Genomic DNA, 20,747 nt, shown 5'->3' on the forward strand with positions numbered 1-20,747 from the left:
TTAGTTTGCTTAATATGTCCTCCCCACGTATACTAATGTTATACTCAGCCTTTTTTGATACAGTGTTCTAATACCAAGGGCCCATTTTCAACATCAGGTTTATAGAAAACATAAAAAATTTAGTAAAGGTTGAACTTTTCCATTTGGAACGATATTAAATTTTTTGTAAAGAAACATGATCATCAGGCCTCAGAAAAATTTCATGGGGGACTTCTCCCCTTCTACTCTCTCTACAGATTACTGCCAGTTGTGACCTAGTTCATCTTTACTTTGAACATATATGTATTGATGAATTTAGACCTTACGTCTCTTCTCTTCTACTTGTCAATAAAATAAAATAAAATCTGAGGCTTATTTCAGAAAAGATGTTTATTTAACTTAATTCACTATATGTGGACAAAGATAGCTTAGTGGTCCTGAAATACCACAGACAACTACAGATAAGCAAAATTGAAAAAAAGCCATAAATAGTCACTCCTTGTCAACAAAAAAGAAGCTATCTAGATATTTTTCTTTTGGAAGATTTTATTCATCAGGACAGATTATTTTACAGTATAATACTAACAACACTTGGATAGGTTGGTGGGATTATGAATGAATTTTTTAAAATAATATGCTTAACATTTTTATTAAAAATATAAAACTATATAAATATTTATTTAAAGCTCTTTTTTTTTTCCCTTTTTCTCCCCAAAGCCCCCCAGTACATAGTTGTATATTCTTAGTTGTGGGTCCTTCTAGTTGTGGCATGTGGGACGCCACCTCAGCATGGCTTGATGAGCAGTGCCATGTCCGCGCCCAGGATTCGAACTGACGGAACACTGGGCCGCCTGCAGCGGAGCGCGGGAACTTAACCACTCGGCCACGGGGCCAGCCCCGTAAAGCTCATTTTTAAAAAGTGACTGTAATGAGTTAATATTTATCACATATTTAAAGTTGGCCTTGAAAATGGTACCTTTTGTTATATATTATTAAAAATAGGGATTATTACTGTCTTGATAATAATTTTAAAATATTTCCCCCAAATGCAACTTAACTGCATACAAACAACTTTATCTGCTTTTAAATATTGACTAGACGTCTTCTTTTTCCTCAGCTTTATTGAGGTATGATTTACAAATAGAAATTGTATATATTTAGGTTGTACAATGTGATTTTTTTTTTTAAAGTGTAAAACGTGATGATTTAATATACATATATTGACCAAACTTCTTTTTATTTATTTACTTACTTATTTTGCTGAGGAAGATTTGCCCTGGGCTAACAACCACTGCCACTCTTCCTCTTTTTGTATGTGAGTTACCACCACAGCATGGCCACTGACAGACACGTGGTGTAGGTCTGCATCTGGAAACCAAACCCAGGCTGCCAAAGCAGAACGTGCTGAACTTAACCATTAGGCCACTGCGGCTGGCCCCAAACTTCTTTATTCTTGATCAAGCATGAATTTATTTTTTGACTTTTAAAATTTAGTCTAGTTTTAAAAGAGACATTGAACTTTAGTGTTCAAATTTACAATTTTGTGGATTACTATGGTTAGAATGTCCCATTTTACTCATCTGTATTCTGATAAGATTTTAAACATTAGGAATACTTTGTGCCCATATATCTTATGATGATGTCCTTGCTACACAAAATTACTGTATTTAGTGAAAGCTTCTTTTAGTCAAGATACGCCCTGGTGCTTCTTGGAAATGAGCAAGTTGTCTTTGGCCAACTGGCGTCTAGACACATCTCCTTTTTCAAGGAAAGGTAATTGAGGAGTGGAAGCTACCTCTCAATAACTGGAAGATGGCCACGCTCTGGACTCTTACCAATCTTGTTTGACATTGGGCCATGGAATTAAAACTATCTTGATGATAATCTTCCTAGGGCCATGGTCCAAGATATGGCACGTTGATAATTTTTTGTTCTCCTTACCCTTTATTTTAAAGGACCACAAAGAATGTCTAAAATAAGAATATTTGAATATCGGCTCACTTGAAAGGAGAGCTAACTCTGTTTGTATGAGGTCGCTTTTAATCCTGAATCTCTTTTTACTTTCCCCAGATGAGTCCGTGCTATCAGTGTTCATAGTGTAATGTAACTCTCTGTTACACAACAGATCATACTAATTTTTGTTTTCTGTGGCATGTCTTGGTTTTGTTGTCAATACTTAGAATACAGTGATTAAGTTTAAATAAATGAATTTTTGTATAGAGAACTATACATTCTTACTCAATAAATATCTATAATAATATGGCCCAGCCATTGGGCTATAAGCAGGAGGAACAAACATAAATAGAATACACAGTCCCTGCCATCAAGGAATCCACACTCTAGGATGGTTTTATGCACTGTGTATACCTGAGTGTACATGAGTGTGTGTACAGATCCTTCTTTGTGAAAACTGTAGCTGATTTTCCATTGTTGAAAATCAACACGTTGTTTTAATTTTTAAAGGTAAAACTGACATTTGAAAATGCACATGCTGTGAAAAAGGAAACAACTGAACCCAGACAGAAAAAGGCACCGTCCAACACAAGTGATTTAGTGAAACTTCTGTGGGGAGAAGAGGTGGAAGGTATCCAGCAGAATATTCTAAACACTCCTCATATCGTTATGTACCTCACACTACAGCTCGACTCGGAAACATCAAAGGAAGAGGTGAGTGTCTTCTCAAAGTGCAAAGGAAAAAGTAAGGACCTTTTTTATAGTCTTCCAAATGAATAAGTGCTTTTTCTCAGTCATTCTGTATCTTTATGGTGTGGGTATGTTTTGTACACAGCAATCTTCTAATTGACAAGTTTGTTGAGTCTACTTATAGAGATTACTGAAATATTTGAAGTTTTTCTGCCATCTTTTTAAAAATTTCTGTTTGAACTGCTTTTTCCATAATATTTTTCTTAACCTATTTGTGGGTGCTTGTATCATTGTTATTCAAAAACAGTATATACTCTTTTTATTTTTTTAGTGATTACTCTTAAAATTTTACCATGATATTTGTCTTAACAGAGTCTAACATTAAGCACTATCTTAACCCCTTTTCAGAATAATCCAAGGCCTGTAGTACACCCTAAGTCCACTTATCCCTTTCACCTCCATGCTCTTGTCATCAATATTTTCGTGCTATCATTTTTTTTTTAGTTCCACAAATTGGGCATAAGTATACTACTAGTACTGCTACTGATAATTATGACTTTATACATTATAAAATGTATAAATTATGTATTATGAAATGCATATTTTATACACTATATTTCGTGCATATATTTCCTTCTTTAAATTTACATATATGCTTGACATTTTCTCTACTCACTCTTCTTTCTTGCATCTCAGACTGTCCTTATTTGATTATTTTTCTTCTTCCTAAAACATGTATTTTAGCTATTTTTTTTTAGTGCAAGTCTATTGGTGATAAATTCTTCTTGTTGTTATTTATCTGATGATGTCTTTTTCACCTTTTCTTGAAAGAGCTTTAATTCGACATTATATTAGTTAGAATAGGCCAATCGCTGTAACAGACAACCCAAAATCTCAGTGGCTTAACATAATAAAAGTTTATTTCTCATTTTAATGTAGTATTTGTTCATGTGGCTCAGGGATTGGAGCCCTTCATCTGGCGGTTCCGTTATTCCCAAGGGCTTCCGAGCCCCCTGTTGGATCTTCACATCTAGTTCGCTAATGAGAGAAGAGAGAAAGCATGCATATCACAAAGGACATTTCAGAGGCCTGTCTTAAAAGTAGGACCATCACTCTGCCCAGGTTCCAGGTACCTAGAACTAGTTATATGGGCTCTCCCGATGCAAGCAGGTGTAAAATGTCTCCCTGTGTGGCCAAGAAGAAGAGGAAGTCAACACATGGTATTGCTAATGCCACTTAGGTAGAAAGTTATTTTCTCGTATCTGTTTGAAGAAAGTATTTCTTTGTCTTCTGACTTCCGTTATTGCTGTTAAGAAGTCTGCTGTCAGTCATCCTTTGTAAGGAATCTATCTTTTATTTTCTTTCTTCAGTTTCTTGCTTCTGCTATGTCCAGACTTGTTTTTTAACCTCTCCATTGTGTTTTCTATTTAAACAGTCATATTTTTACTTTTAGAAGTTCCTGAAAAGTTTTTAACTGATCTGTGTTCTATTCCTACACTCTAATCTGCCGTGCTGTTCCTGGTAGTCTCTTGTTGCTTGCTTGTCTTAGTGATTCTATGTATTTCTCTAAGCTTTTCATACATAGCTCTTCTCTATTCTGTGTCTGTCCAGTCCACTATCTCTAAGTCCTGAGGGGACTCTGATTTGTGGTGGCTTGCCTTCTTATATCCTTGGGGATCATTGACTAAACTTATTGCTTGATTTTGTCTTTGGGAGCCCTGTGATTCTCAAGTGGGAATGCCCTTCTCCAGAGAGAATTTACTTCTGCTTCTGCCACTGACCTAGGGCACCTCAGACTTACTCAAGGGTCTGGGTTTAGCACAACGGTCCTAGGCTCAGCTTACCTGCCTAGCCACCAGCCCAATGCTCAGTGTCCTGATTAAAGCTATGGTAGGCGTCAGCCCTCAGGACAACCCTGCCTCCGTCCCTCTCACCACTCCCAGCCGAGGCCCCGGCTTGCTCTGTGTGGTGGAGAAGGCTGTTGGAAGGGTATCCAGAGGATGTCCCTGGAAACCCTTCTACTTCTTACATATTCAGCAGTTCAACAACAGGTCTCTTTTGGCCTGGATATAGTTGTTTTACACCACAAGGGTCTCTCAAAGCATCTAGATTTCCCTAATGCTTCGAGCAGAAGTGAGATCTATAAAGTTTTTACCTAATTTACATTTCTTTGCTTTTGAAATCTTTGCAGCCTATATTCTCAATGCCAGAGCCATTTTCTCCAAGGAATCTATTTCCTTGTGTTGCTTCTTCATATATCCAAATTTAGTCAATAATTGAAATGGAAAAAGGATTTACTTACACATATTTTGGTAATTTTCTGTGTTTTGAAAAATACATAGATACCTAAAGTTAATAATTGTAGTTTCTTGCATGTGTTACTAGTCCTTTATATCTTTAAAACAAATGAGAAGTGTAACCATTTATTATGTAAAACACACAACAAATTTCTGGGATGGTGGCACCCTGAATCTTTCTAGGTCGTCTTGGAGTAGGATACTGCTGAGGCCTTTTGTCATCCTTGGCTTTCTTTCCCTGGGAAAGTGTATAGATGTTTCTTGAATGAACAGGTTTCTGTCTGTTGACAGCCCTGTAATTAACATTGTAATTAGGAGAGGCTTTTTATTCTTATTGAACAGAGTGGAAGCTGCTGCATGTGTATGCTGCTGACAAGTGCTTTAAAATACAGCTAATTAAATTGGTTAGGAACGGTAGAGCTTGCCAGGTCTTTAATAGTGAGCCTCTCTGGGCTGGTTACTGTAGCGGTTGGAATAGAAACTTTCCCAAATGACCTTTGTTACTGGTGTGACTTATTTTTACAATAGAATGTCATAGGGTCATTTCATTTTCATGTGAGTTACGTGTTTAATAAAAGCTTGTCTTCTTCAAGTTACAAGATTTGGAAATTTCGAAAAACAAGTCAAAGTATATGGTTATTTGTTTAAAGTGGTGTTTGGTATTTGTCTAAATACAATAAGCTTATTTACTAGTCAAGGTTTAATTTATTAAGTAAACGTAACAGAAGACCTTAACTGGTGTTTGATTTAATTTCTAGAGATAAAATGTTTTGTAACTGTTTTTACTCTAGAAATATTGCAAGAAAATTTGAGTTGTTAAAGTGTATTTGGCCAACATATTCCATAGCAATTTGCATATATTGAATGTGTTAATAAGTATAAAAAAAGGTGTATCCAGTTTATCATTATTTCTATTTAATATTAAAAGTTGCCAAGACATGGACTTCAAGTCACATAATTATTTCTTGTAAAGAGAGACCAAAGCAAGGTGTAGAACACTCTTTAGAGAGAGAACGAAGGAAAAGATGTGATATTTTAAGAGTTTGGGCTTTTAATAGTGTCTATATTAATATTTATGGATATTGTCATTACACAGCATAACTAGCAGCTGCTCTGAATTCTCCGTGGTTTCTATCTAGAAATTTTTATTTTGCCTTGTGAGAAAAATACCATGTTGCTTTAAGTAACAGCAAAATAATGAGGTACGGAATGATTGATCCCTTTGTATAAAAGTTCCAGCACAATGCACATCCTGATTTTGAAATTTATTTTCTTTTGTAAAACTTATTTGTTTCCTGGGAACATGCACTTCTTGAAAATAGAAAAATATTAAGCATTTTTTGAGTTATCTTGTAGATCTAGTATTTTCCATAATTTCAAAGGTGCCCTGTTAAAGTTTGAATTCACATTAATCTGTGGTGGGCAAACCCTTTCAAATTTAAGACAGATAAACTTTTATAATATCAAAGTACTCCTTTCTTCCTATCTACACTACTTTAATTTTGTATTTTCACTTTGTGAGTTTAATTGCAGTTTTTTCTTGGGTTTAAGTAAAGATTTCATGATTTCACCAAAGATGATGACGATTATCTTTTAAAAGTCAAGTAATGAAAGTAAGTAAATTTAAAGACTCCTAAGAGTTACATGTGGTGTCTGTGTAGATATGTAAACACAGGAGATAAAATCTGAATAATGAAATATAATAAAATAGTATTAGATTTATTATAAAGGAAATTAAAGTTTAAAACATTATTCGAAATTAATTATAATTATTCCAACTAATCAATGAGTGTCCTATTCACTGTATATTTTGGTATCATGACTAATTTTGACAGTCTCTAACTTATTTTCAGATGTGGTATTTTAAATACCAGGCAATGTGTTAAAATTCCAGGCATACTTCTCTCCTTGTGTTTGAATAAAACTCCCACTGAAGCTGAAAGGATTCATTGTTTTGTTCTTCACTTACTACAAAGTCTGAACTTTCCATGACAAAAATAATGATTGGAAAATTTGGAGAGTTTGATCATTTCTATTTCTTTTCATTTAACAGCAGGAAATTCTTTATCATTATCCAGTATCTGATGCATCTCAGAAACTTAAAAGTGTGAGAGGGATATTTCTCACACTCTGTGACATGTTGGAAAATGTAACTGGGACACAAGTTACTAGGTAATAATTTATTTTTATTTATCTTTAATTCTGTTTCTTTCCAGTTCTTTACCTTGGTTCTGACAAACAAAATACTAATACATGTATCTATTATACAAATATTTTTGTATCTATAATGTCAATATCTATATAGCAGATATGATGTCTGCAGACATTTTGTTTCTCACCTAAGTTATTTCTTTTTTTTTTTTTTTTAAAGATTTTATTTTTTCCCTTTTTCTCCCCAAAGCCCCCCGGTACATAGTTGTATATTCTTTGTTGTGGGTCCTTCTAGTTGTGGCATGTGGGACGCTGCCTCAGCGTGGTCTGATGAGCAGTGCCATGTCCGCGCCCAGGATTCGAACCAACGAAACACTGGGCCGCCTGCAGCGGAGCGCAGGAACTTAACCACTCGGCTACGGGGCCAGCCCCTCACCTAAGTTATTTCTACCAGTCATCTATTTAAAGTGTAGGTTTACATCTCCATGTTTTGGCACACTTTAATTAACCAAGTTAGACTAAAGACCTATGCTTTAGAATTTCTTCTTGAGGATTATGTCTCTTAAGCATGGCATTACAGTGAGTCTGTGTTTTGTCATGTTTTAATCTTGATTATTAACTTGCTAGGCGGTACCTTCATGATGGTAAGAATGACAGAATGCTGAATTTTTCATATAGTTCAAAATGCTCTGTTCTTACAACAATGATAGAAAAATACCAAATATACGTATACTCTAGGAAGAGTATTCAGACTATAGTGTTGTTGGTGCAAGTTCACTCAGTGATGGATAAGCAAGACTGATGTCAAATAATTTTTTTTAAATAAAATACGTCATATAGTCAATTGTAGAGCCATATATCCCGTTCCACATTGATGTATCAAGCCCTGACTTGTGTTGGGTTTTTTTGTAGTTGTTTTTTTGCTGTGGATGATTGGGCCTGAGCTAACACGTGTTGCTTGTCCTCATCTTTTTTTCTCCCCAAAACCCCAGTATCTAGTTGTATATCCTAGTTTTAAGTTCTTCTAGCTCTTCCATGTGGGATGCCACCACAGCATGGCTTGGCGAATAGTGCACAGGTCTGCACCCAGGATCTGAACCGGCAAATACCAGGCCACCAAAGCAGAGGGGGCGCAAGCTTAACCACTATGCCACTGGGCCGGCACCCAAGCCCTGACTTGGAAATGCCATAGTTCACTTACGGGAGGAGGGGGCTCAAAGCTTTTGAATTTTGTTTTTTGGGGTTTTTGTTGTTTTTTATGTAAAATAAGTCTAGGGGTTATAAACCATTTTTCTTCCTTAATATTACAACAATTTTAGACTTTACAAAAACAGTTTATCTCAAATTTTAAGAGATTTTAAAATATTAAGTTGTATTTTCTAAGACTTTAACTTTTCCCATCTTCTGTTAAAAATGACACCTCAGTGGTTTTAAGATTTTATTTTTTTTTCCTTTTTCTCCCCAAAGCCCCCCAGTACCTAGTTGTGTACTCTTCATTGTGGGTCCTTCTAGTTATGGCATGTGGGACGCTGCCTCAGCGTGGTTTGAAGAGCAGTGCCATGTCCGTGCCCAGGATTCGAACCAACGAAACACTGGGCCGCCTGCAGCGGAGCGCAGGAACTTAACCACTTGGCCACGGGGCCGGCCCTGACACCTCTGTGGTTTTAAAAGATAGAACCTGCAGGACAACAGGAAGAAGAATTTCCTTGTTTTTCTAAATGAAAGTCATGTTTAACTCTGGGACTTTTAATCTAGTCTGTGTAGAAGACATTAGTTCGTTTTAAGACACTAGTAACTTAGGCTCCATTCAGTGTATAAATTTGCATTCAGAAAAGCATGTTGTAGGCCTCATTTTTTTGAACAACTTTATTGAGATATAGTTCATATATCATACAGTTCACCTATTTAAAGTGCACAGTTCAGTGGTTGTATATTCACAGGTACGTGCAGCCGTCACCAGAGTCAATTTTAGAACATTTTCATCACCTTAGAAAGAAACCCTGTACCTTTTAGCTGTCAATCCACTTACCCCATTCTAAGCCCTGGGCAACCGTTTATCTGATTTTTGTCTCTATAGATTTTCCTATTCTGGATGTGAATATGAGTAGAATCATAATATGTGGTTATTTGTGACGGGCTTCTTTCACTTAGTATAATGTTTTCAAAGTGCAGGCCTCCTTTTTAATATTATTAGAAAGAAAATTTGTTTGTTTAAGTATTTGTTTAAGTTCTCCATATGGATTTGATCTAACTGTAAAGGATAAATATTATTTTACTTGATATTTAGATCTTGTTAATGATAATATATGGGTTAAACATGTGGAAAACAGTAAATAAAGGTAGAAAACTTTTTTGTGAAACAGTAAATATGAAAATAATTATTATTTCAAGGATACCTTAGCAACATGTGTATCTTTTACTGCATACACTGTTTTAAAACTACAGCGAGGGGCTGGCCTGGTGGCGCAGCAGTTAAGTTCGCACGTTCCGCTTCCCGGCGGCCCGGGGTTCACTGGTTCGGATCCCGGGTGTGGACATGGCACTGCTTGGCAAGCCATGCTGTGGTAGGCGTCCCACATAGAAAGTAGAGGAAGATGGGCACGGATGTTAGCTCAGGGCCAGTCTTCCTCAGCAAAAAGAGGAGGACTGGCAGTAGTTAGCTCAGGGCTAATCTTCCTCAATAAATAAATAAATAAATAAAACTACAGTGATATTAATGTATGACTATAAAAGAGTCTAATATTTGTCTAAAAGTATATGCATTTTTAAACTTTACTAATGCAAAAGTAATATCCCTTTTGAAAAAAATCTAGCAATTCATATTTAAAATCCCACATATTTACCTACTACATCTAATATTTGTCTAAAAGTATATGCATTTTTAAACTTTACTAATGCAAAAGTAATATCCCTTTTGAAAAAAATCTAGCAATTCATATTTAAAATCCCACATATTTACCTACTACAGTATAGAAGGTACACTATATCCTAAGGACTCAAGAGGTAAAGACTGATGTATGTATTTTCATTTAAAGAAAGAAAACACTAAATATATTTTTATTTTATCTTCTTCCCACCGCCTATGCATACTACAGAAGGGATCATTATGTTCTCTGTATATCCATAGTTCATTATTGTATCTCTTTTTAAATTTGTTTTCCAACTTCATTGAAGTACAGTAAACTGCACATGTGTAAAATGTGCAGTTTGATCAGTTTTGACATAGTTGTAGACCTTGAAAGCATCACCATGAATGTATAAATATATCCATCTCTCCAAAAGAGAACATGTTAAATCTGACTTATACTTTGGTTACTTGCTTATATATCTGTGTCCCCCGTTGAATTATCATCCATGCCTTCATTTCTTTGTCATCTCTTTTGGTAATCATGTTCATAAACAGACAATCAGAAAAGATATGTTAAACTAACACACTGTGATAGAAGCTTTCTTTTGGAAAAAATAGTATATAGTCACTAAATGTTAGCAAAAGAGTTTACTTTTGTATGACCTAGGGTTTTTTGTTTTTTTAAAAAATATTTCAGAATATATTTTTGTTGTTGTACAATTCCTTCCTTTTTCTGTGTGGCTGTTAAATATATGCCAAGAAATTTGCTTATCAAGTATGTTCTTAAAGCATACCATATGTAATCTTTTATGAAGGCTCATTTATAATTTTATGACATTTAAAGATATTCTAATTTCATCTTGACTTTCTTTTTCTTAGTTCATCCCTTCTCTTAAATGGGAAACAAGTTCATGTGGCTTATTGGAAAGAATCCGACAAGTTGTTGTTAATTGGCCTGCCTGCTGAAGAGTAAGTTGAAATTTTTGTTTGCCTTAAAATCATTTCTAAAATACTGCTAACAAAGTCTTTCATAAAAATTATGACAGTTTTGTCAAAAGGCAAGCTCTTTAAACAGTTTTACGATTTAAAGGTGTATTGCACTAGTACAATAGCTGTCTGTTCATTTGTTACAAAAAGTGCAGAAACGTGCCAGGAAAGCCCAGCTAGACCAATTAGTAAGCCTGGGGGCTGTCAATACACTTTCCTCTGAGATGTGGCCAGTATAGAGGCGGCTGAGAGATGACATTGTCCTCTGCTCAAAATTTTGACAATATCATGATTTGGATTTTGTGTGTTTACAGTTTTTTGTAAAACTGAGGTTCTGGAGAATTAAGGATCAGCAGAAAGGTATTTTGCCCTCATGTTGAGCACCTCTGACAAAATAATGAATATTGAATTCTAAAGTGACTTTTCTAATGGTACATCTTATATTTTCATTGTCTCCTTAACTTTTTTGCAAGTATTTTGAAATATATCTTATTTTTATAGTTGGAGGTAAGAGCAAGGTTGACATTTATAATGAGCTGACTCTGAACTCAGGGACTGCATTAGATATTTTACATTCATTAATCTCATTTAATCTTCAAAATTAGTGTGAGGGGCTGGCCTGTGGCTGAGTGGTTAAAGTTCCACATGTTCCACTTCAGCAGCCCAGGGTTCTCGAGTTCAGATCCCAGCTGCGAACCTACTCCACTCACCAGCCATGCTGTGGAGGCATCCCACATACAAGGTAAAGGAAGATTGGCACAGATGTTAGCTCAGGGATAACCTTCCTCAAGCAAAAAAAGAGGAGGATTGGCAACAGATGTTAGCTCAGGGCGAATCTTCCTCACACATACACACACACAAAAATAGCTTGAGGTCTATTTAGTGATCACTTTCCCCATTTTATAAATGAGGTTATGAAGAGAGAAGAGTTAAATAACTTGCCAAAGTTCACATAATCAGCAAGAGGCAGAACTGGAAATTGAATGAGAGTCTGTCTGAATTTTTTCTACTACGCTGCTTCCCCAATGTTGTAGGATGTTAAAAGCTGGGGGGAAAATGGGGTAGGAATATGGAGAAGTCTCAAGGAGAAGGATTTAACCACTGATAGACTAGTCTATGTCCCTGTTCAATGAATTTTAAAACTTATAAAGTAGACTCTTACCTACTTTAAAAAATAACTGGGCAACTTCTGTTAAACTATTAAACACACTTTAGTTTTCCCATTTGGTCCAAAGAACCATTCATCATATATTGTCTACCGATAGTAATCAGATATCAAAATAAATAGTATAGTATGTGACTGACACAACTTAAGAGAATACTGATCTAGGTAAATTTTCTTTTGGTGTTGCTTTAAGCTTCCCAAGGAAGAGAAAAGTGGACCCAAAAATGCATTATACAGCAATCTGAGCATGAATATGATTATTTTCTGTTACTAGTGACTGTTAACCAGATTTCTTTCATTATGTAACGGTGTATTAGTTATCTATTCCTGCGTAACAAGTTACCCCAAAACTAAGGGACTTACAAGAGGGAACATTTATTATCTCATAGGTGTTTTTGTTAGTCAGAAACCCATGAGCAACTTAGCTGGGTGGCTCTGGCTCAGGATCTCTCCTGAGGTTGCAGGCAAATCTTAGCCAGGGATGCAGTCCTCTGAGGGCTCACCTGGAACTGGAGGATGTGCGGTTTACGCACATGGGTTACACGCATGGCCATTGTCAGGAGGCCTTAGTTCCTTGCCATGTGGACCTCTCCATAGAGCTGCTTGAGTGTCCTCACAACATGTCAGCTGGCTTCTCCTGAAGCAAGTGATCCAAAATAGAGAAAGAGAGGGAACCGCAAAACCTTCCGTGACTTAGTCTTAGAAATGATAGACTGGCATTTCCACCACATAGTATTTGTTAGAAGTGAGGTATAAGTCCATAGCACACTCGAGGGGAGGAGAATGAAGCTCCACCTCTTGAGGGGAAGAATATCCAACAATTTGTGGACATGTTTTAACACCACAAACAGGAACTCCAAAGGAGACTGCAGTGAAAAATACCAAAATGATTTTGTTTTGAAGGTGACTTTAATTTTCGACAGAAAGAGATAAGATCTATCATTAAATGTGGGGTTTAAAATTTTTAACATGAAGGGATAATGGTGCTATGACATATACTAGATGATGGCTCTCTTTAATCAGCTAATGTATGTTTTTCTGTCTAAAAAGGGATTATAATGAAATCTGGTAGGAGACCGTGCTAGGCCAGTGGGTTGGATTTGAAAAGCTGGGTTGTTTTGAAAGTGTGTGTTTACAAGAATTATAGAACATCCAGAAGAAGATACTTTAGGATGTGGTGGCAGGATAAAACATTCATTTTTCACTTTTGTAGTAGCCCAAAAGGCAAAAGAAAATAAGTAAATAATACAAAGGAAGATAATGGTAGTGTAGGCAATTAGAGAGAGGAGAGGAAGGCCCAGCTAAGGAACTGAGCAGAGGCTGCTCAATCACATTCTTTTTTTTTTAGGAAGATTAGCCCTGAGCTAACAGCTGCCAATCTTCCTCTTTTTGCTGAGGAAGACTGGCTGTGAGCTAACATCATGCCCATCTTCCTCTACTTTATATGTGGGCCGCCTGCCACAGCATGGCGTGCCAAGCGGTGCCATGTCCGCACCCAGGATCTGAACCAGCGAACCTCGGGCCACCGAAGCATAACATGCGCACTTAACCACAGCACCACCAGGCCGGTCCCTGAACCACATTCTGCTGCCACTAGCCAAATTAGTTAGGTAAATAAAGACAGTTTCCAGGAGAGGTTTGAAGCCACAAAAGGACTGTCACTGCTGAGCTCTGGACTCAGGTTGTGCCACAATACGGGGTGCCCTAGCCAACTCCTCAATCTTTATTATTGAGGGGGGTGGATAAAATTTAGAGTGGTCTTCCCTAAATATTTATGTCATTCCTATCCTGGAGAACTTGGAAGATCCCCTGTATTCCCTATCCTGAGCTTCAACTCAAAAATAAGCCCTACCAGCTTCTTTACCCAGTTCTCTTAATGCTGATACCAGCTACACTATACCAGATTCTTTTCCTTATTCCATCTTGTTTCACGTAGCCATGAAAGATAAGTATTATTATTCTCATTTGTTCAAACTGGGAAATAGTTTTAGATTGAGAGGTCATGCACAGGCACCGCCTCAGTGTCAATTCCTATGTCTGTATCTCCAACATTGTGCATATGGTTTGTAACTGAACTGGCAGCCTTGGAATTTTTCCCTCATATGTCTTCATGCTACAGCCTGTGCATTTCCCTCTTTACTACTATGCCTTTTATAAGCAGGATGAGAAAAGTGCCGCCTTGCAAAAAGATAGGATGGGGCACATAATCCAGGAACAAGTGTTCTCAGAAGGGCGATCATCCTGCATGATCTCCCTGCAGTGAACAGCGGGAAGCTAACCTGGCAGACAGTGTGAGGTAGTGGAGAGAGTAACGCTGGAGCTAGAACATGGATGCCCACCAGTAGGTTCCATCGCTTTGTGTCCTTGCACAAGTTACCTAACTTCCTGGACCTCAGTTTACCCATTGGTATAATAGGAATAATAAGACCTACCTTGTAGAATTCTTACATGGCTTCAATGAGAAAGTGTTCAGTCTGTTTCTTTCTTTCCTTTCTCCTACTTTCTTTCTTTTCTCCATTTGCTTCAGGCATGTCTTTCTGTCACAGGAGTTGGAATTTCAGTTGAGGTGTGGGTAATAGTGGAAGGTGTCAAGAATTTAGCATTTCTTTCTATGGTCCCAAGTACTGCACTAACTGCTTTATATGCATTAATTTTATCTAATCCTCAAAATGAACCTGAGAAGGGCTTAGTGGGTACTGTCCCCAGTTTACACAGGAGGAAACTGAACCATAAGGAGGGTTAAATAGTTTGCATATAGGTGATGATATAAAAAGTCCCTACTTCACCCATGCTAGAACCCCAGATCTGGACATCAGAGTCTTCCATTGCTAAGGCAGTAAACAACCATTTTACACAGCTACACTCACAGTTGACACACATACTTTTCACATTCCTTACATATAAAATGTAATGTTCAGCTTTTAGAGGTGTATCATTTGATTATGTTATAAATGAACAGATGTATTTTTTCTTTATTTAGAGTTCCTCTTCCTCAGCTAAGGAATATGATAGAAGATCTTGCCCAAACCTTAAAATTTATGTATAGTTCTTTAGATAGGTAAGTACTTCTTTAAATTGAATCTCAAGTTTTAAGTAGATGATTCTAAATCACCTTTTGGACCTAATACTGTTCCTTGGTTGAAAAGCTAGTTGTTTGGAGTTTTTCTTGTTCTTAGAATTTTCTCATCCTTTTATTACTGGCTTTTATCTAATAGCTTTGGGCAGTTTTTCATTGGATCCACTGCTTTTTCTTTTTTTGGTCTCATATGTTACTTTAGTAAAATAGTGATGTAACCACAATTATATTCTGATTTGACATATTTCTGTAGGGGCAAATGTAAGAGCATTTCTTCATAACAGATACAGAAAAGAGTGAGAAGATTTTAAATAAGATTTTTGGTTTTTTCTTTGACTATAAGACCATTGTCAAATTCACTATCCTAAAATTTGATACTTCTTTCTCAAAAAAATTTTTAGTAAAATAAGTGTTCACTGTTAAAATAAATAAAGACATAGTAGAAAAAGTATTGACTATTTAGTTTCATGTGTATCCTTCCATGTATTTTCTATACAATATGAATATACATATGCTCTTTTGTTACACATGTGGGCTCATATTCATATTTTTCTGCTTCTTAACCTTAACCTAAAAAACCTTCTGCTTTTTTTTTTTTTTGAGGAAGATTAGCCCTGAACTAACTGCTGCCAATCTTCCTCTTTTTGCTGAGGAAGACTGGCCCTGAGCTAACATCCATGGCCATCTTCCTCTACTTTACACATGGGACGCCTACCACAGCATGGCTTTTGCTAAGTGGTACCATGTCCGCACCCGGGATCCGAACCGGCGAACCCCAGGCCGCCGAGAAGCAGAATGTGCGAGCTTAACCGCTGTGACACCAGGCCAGCCCCACCTTCTGCTTTTTTAACCTTGCAATATAAGGTGATGCATCCTTCTTGCATCTGAAGGATGGAATTTTGAGGAAATTTGAGATAACTGTTCAACATTTGAACATGTAAAATTATGGATGGAAAACAGATTTTTCTCTTTATGGGATTTTTTTTTTTTTGAGGAAGATTAGCCCTGAGCTAACATCTGCCACCAATCCTCCTCTTTTTGCTGAGGAAGACTGGCCCTGAGCTAACATCCCTGCCCATCTTCCTCTACTTTATATGTGGGATGCCTGCCACAACATGGCTTGCCAAGCGGTGTCATGTCTGCACCCGGAATCCGAACCGGCGAACCCCGGGCCGCCAAAGCAGAATGTGCAAACTTAACCGCTGCACCACCAGGCCAGCCCCTTTTTATGGGATTTTTGTAAATCCCAATACTTCAGAGGGCTGAAATGATATCTTTGCTTTCAAAGCCTTAAGCATACATCAATACAAGCTTCTAGTTATGAAGTCAGTCAGTCTTGGGGATGTAGTGTACAGCATAGGGAATATAGGCAATAATATTGTAATAACTTTGTATGGTGACAGGTGGTAACTAGACTTATCATGGTGATCATGTCATAATATATATCTAAATATCAAATCACTATGACGTATACATGAAACTCATAGGATATTTTATGTCAATTATATTTTGATTAAAAAAAGTTAAAAAAAAATTTGAAAACAATTTACACATTTTACCAAAGCATAATGGAATCAGCTCTCCGATTATCTATAGTTGATCTTTGTTGTCACTGTTCTCGAAGCACCTGAAGGAATTTTCTGTGACTCTGCCGTCTGGGAAAATCATCTACTTTGCAGCCTTGTCCTCCAGGAGCCTCTTAGCAGATGCTTCCCTCTTAAACCTGATTACTTATTAGCGTTTTCCAAATGTGTGTGCTACAAAAGGCCGGGCAGCCACAAACAGTGCTTTTACCTTTTACTAATAAGGAACTTTTTAACCAATGAAGAGTAAGGATGTGGTTATAAACTACCTCCTTAAATTTACACTAGATGAGCAAACCTTGCTATGCTTTGCCCTAACTGAAGCTTTCTTGTTTTCATAAAACCGGAGATAATCAAAGATTAAATTACTACAATGAATTCCGTACATGAAGACAATTGAGGTTGTTCTGCAAATTCCAATGGAGTAGGTTGGGGACAGAGGGACTCTTAATTTCTCTAAATTTCATCCTGAAATTTAGCTTCCATTGATTTGGAAGTATCTCCAAGTTGGCAGCAAATTTAACTAGTTTCTTCTTGTTTAAGTGAAAATTTGAAAGGCAAACTAAGATAATAAATGTAAAGATCCTTTGAGTGCTTAAAACCAAGCAGTATGAATCCAAGATGTTAAGAGTCATTCTGCAATGACTTTTTTCATAAGAAGGTTTTTTCTGGTTATGAATGCTCTTAAAGGCCCATTGTGAAAAATTATGAAAATCCTAAAAAGTGCAATGACTTAATTATCTTTTTCAGGTTGTGAGCTGGTTAATTCCCTGTGAGCTGCAGAAAACTGATTGTACATGAACAAAGTTTATTGTTGTGATCAAATTAAGGATGTAATAGTTTCCTTCACTATTCCGAGCCAATCTATTAGCAAATCCTAGTCAGGTTGTCTCCAAAACGTATCTCAAATCTATCCGTTTCTCTCCATCTTCACTATTACCCTGTCCAGCCACCGCCATCTCTCACTACTACAGTCACCTCCTAACTGGTTCCCTCGCCTGCATTCTTGCCCCTTGAATTAATTTCCAAACGCAGTTAGAGTGATCTTTCTATGTTATTATCTGGCTCCCACCTACCGTTCTGATTTCAGGTCTCAAACCACACCTGCCCCTCTGCACTGCTCTGCAGGCACCCTGGCCAGGCTTGTTCCTCTCCTGGGGCTTTTGCACACTTTCCTCTCACTGGACTTTCTTGACATTGGAATCTCAGCTTAAATACCCCATTCTCAGAGACCCTTCCCCAACCATTTGATCTAAAATAGCCGACCAGTCACATCACCCATTCACATGGTCCTCTTCTCTGTCTGGTCCTTTGTACGAGTTCATGTTTTTATTGTTTGCTCATGTGTTGTTTTTCTCCACCCGAATGTGAGCTCCACGGGAGCAGAGACCTTGTCTTTTATCTTGATATTTTTTACTGCTGTACCTCCAGCAGTGAGAACAGCGCCTGGAATATAGTACGCACTCAAGTAGTTTGTTGAATGAATCAGTGAATGTTATTCTGATATGTTACGGCATATATACCAGTTATTGTGTTATCTAGTGGGCTATTCCAGTGAGTGGTTGCAGGCGATGTGGTATTACTTTTACATGGCTAAAATGAAGTGTTTAGAGTCTCTTTCTCCCTCTTTTTTTTTTTTTTGTAAGTTCTTCCGTAGTTATGCCTTCATTAGTGAAGAAGGGAGGAAATAACTTAGGCTAATTATGTGCTTACCGTGTACTACTAAGTAGTAAGCATAGTAGGTACTTATACTTATTATGTACTAGGTACTTTGCATGTGAGTTAGATTCTATTATCCTCATTTTTAGAGAGTTGGAAATGAAAGTTCAGAGAAAGGTCAGAAATTTTCCTGAGATATCTACCTCCTGAGAGCAGTGATAAGATTCGAAACCAGATCGGCTCTATTACAAAGCTTAAATCTCTTTATTATTGTATGTTGCCTCAAAGATATTGGGAGTTGTAAATGGTTGAAATAGTCAGAGGTAAAAGCAACTTACATTTTTTACACAAAGCCTATTCTATTGTAGATACATTGCTTGTGTTAGCTCTGTGGTTCTTCCAGAGAACCATCTACTCAGTGCTTTTGAGAGTAGGTTTTAGGGTAAAAAATACTGACAGGGTGAACTTCTGAACATACTCTCTGAGTGACATTATAGCAGTACTTCTTATTAAGGGAGAGGAGTAAGGAAGAGAGCCTGTGTAGTTGGGAAAGATCTGGTCGCCATAGGAGCGTACAAATGATGACCACCATTTCCGTATGTTGTTCTAACTTACAGCTCTTGTTTCTCCAGTGCCTTTTGCCAGGTTGAGAATGTTCCTCGTTTGGATCATTTTTTCAGCTTGTTCTTTCAAAGAGCACTTCAGCCTGCTACACTGCATTCCAGTGCCAGTCCCAGTGCACAGCAGTACGATGCTTCCGGTGCGGTACTGTTAGACAATCTCCCTGGAGTTCGGTGGCTCACACTTCCACAGGAAATCAAGGTAATCTTAGGTGTCATAGATAAGAATGAGACCCAGTTGCCTTATAAGTCTTTATCTTCTCTCTTTTTTTTTTCCCCTTGAGCTTTCTGTCATTTTCGGGATTGTGGGTAAGAGTTAAAGAGGCAATTGGTTGATGAAGTAGAAGACCCAATGCAGTGAACTCAGAAAGAGAAATTTTTCTTTCTAAATAGAAATTAGCTCTCTCATTGTACTTTAACATTTAAGCTTTGTCCAAACTTGGAATTCTTTTCAGAAACCATAATTATTCGATGTGTCTTACTTTTGAATTTTGTGACTGATTTTATAATGCATGGTGATCAAGTTAGGGTTATGTTTCTATATAGATTAAATGTAGATGAAATGATTGGCTAGCAAACAATATTCTTAACTAAAATACAAACTCCACTAATAATAGCAAAATCTTTCTTTCCATGAACATATGTAATTTGCTTTTGTCTTGTACTGTAGATAGCTTACCAAGGGTAAGACTTCATGATGGTTATCAGTGTGATTTTAGTCATATCTGTAGACTCAGAATAACTTTACTGTTGAATGACTGAAAAGATCATTTCATACATTTTCATCACCAGCAATCTATTTAGCCACAGCATTTGTATTAGTATTAAATGTGGCACTATGCCATAGCCAGTTCCCTGCCCATGAAGAAACCCAGGCCATGTTGTAGTAGAAGCCCAAATAAAGATTCTACTCTTCATGAAATCCTACAACGTATGATCCAATAAATGCCTTTTTGACAGTTTAGTAATAACTTACACTGATATATCAGTTGCTTTGCTCAGTTTCCTCATCTGTAAAATGGGCACAATGATAGTACCTACTTCACAGGGGAGTTAAGTGCTTACTGTCGTGCCTGGCACGGGTAGTTATAGTTGTGAGAGTATTATTATGTAATCATTATTTGGAAGGAGTTGAGCAGTTAGAGCATGTTTAAAGGAAACTGCCTTCTGGCATTTTCTATTTTTTTTTATTTTTAGAGGTTGGCACCTGAGCTAACATCTGTTGCCTGTCTTTGTTTTTTTTTCCTTCTCCCTGAAGGCCCCCAGTACATGGTTGTATATGCTAATTGTAGGTCCTTCTAGTTGTGCTACGTGGGACGCCACCTCAGCATGGCTTGATGAGTGGTGCCAGGTCCACACCCAGGATCCGAACCAGCAAAGTCCTGGGCCACCCAAGTGGAATACGTGAACTCAACCACTCGGCCATGGGGCTGGCCCCCTTCTGGCATTTTTATTTTGTCCTTGCCTTTGTCAACTGCCCACTGCTGGATCTTTTGATATCTCAGGCCAATGAGTATCATTTTCCAAAATCATGTAAAAACTAAAAAGTGTGAGATATGTAATTCTACTCCCGCCAGTGTTTTCATAAGAAATATCAACGGAAAGTAATAGGTAACTTTACCTTTAACAGAGAAAGACCTTGCCTCCAAAGTCTGTCTCATGCTCATTCTGGAATCTTTTTTCTTCTGGAAGACACAGGCCAGTTTCGTGAATCAGAACGTGCCATCCCATGAGTCCTG

At 37.2% G+C, this 20,747-nt stretch overlaps 1 protein-coding gene across 6 annotated transcripts in view; it reads left to right on the top strand.

Moving 5' to 3' along the window:
• Window positions 1–20,747, top strand: part of INTU (inturned planar cell polarity protein) — an 81,817-nt gene that overhangs the window by 38,075 nt on the left and 22,995 nt on the right. For 4 of the 6 annotated variants that reach the window (XM_070504725.1, XM_014839203.3, XM_070504726.1 and 1 more), the window contains exons 4-8: window positions 2,443–2,646; window positions 6,973–7,091; window positions 10,798–10,887; window positions 15,051–15,128; window positions 19,021–19,210. In XM_070504725.1, coding sequence (XP_070360826.1) covers window positions 2,443–2,646; window positions 6,973–7,091; window positions 10,798–10,887; window positions 15,051–15,128; window positions 19,021–19,210 — 681 coding nt within the window. The remainder of the gene's footprint in view (window positions 1–2,442; window positions 2,647–6,972; window positions 7,092–10,797; window positions 10,888–15,050; window positions 15,129–19,020; window positions 19,211–20,747) is intronic. The other 2 variants (XM_070504724.1, XM_070504727.1) reach the window with 2 other exon arrangements.

Source organism: Equus asinus, chromosome 3 (assembly GCF_041296235.1).
Source record: "Equus asinus isolate D_3611 breed Donkey chromosome 3, EquAss-T2T_v2, whole genome shotgun sequence".
In the NCBI taxonomy this organism is placed as follows: domain Eukaryota; kingdom Metazoa; phylum Chordata; class Mammalia; order Perissodactyla; family Equidae; genus Equus; species Equus asinus.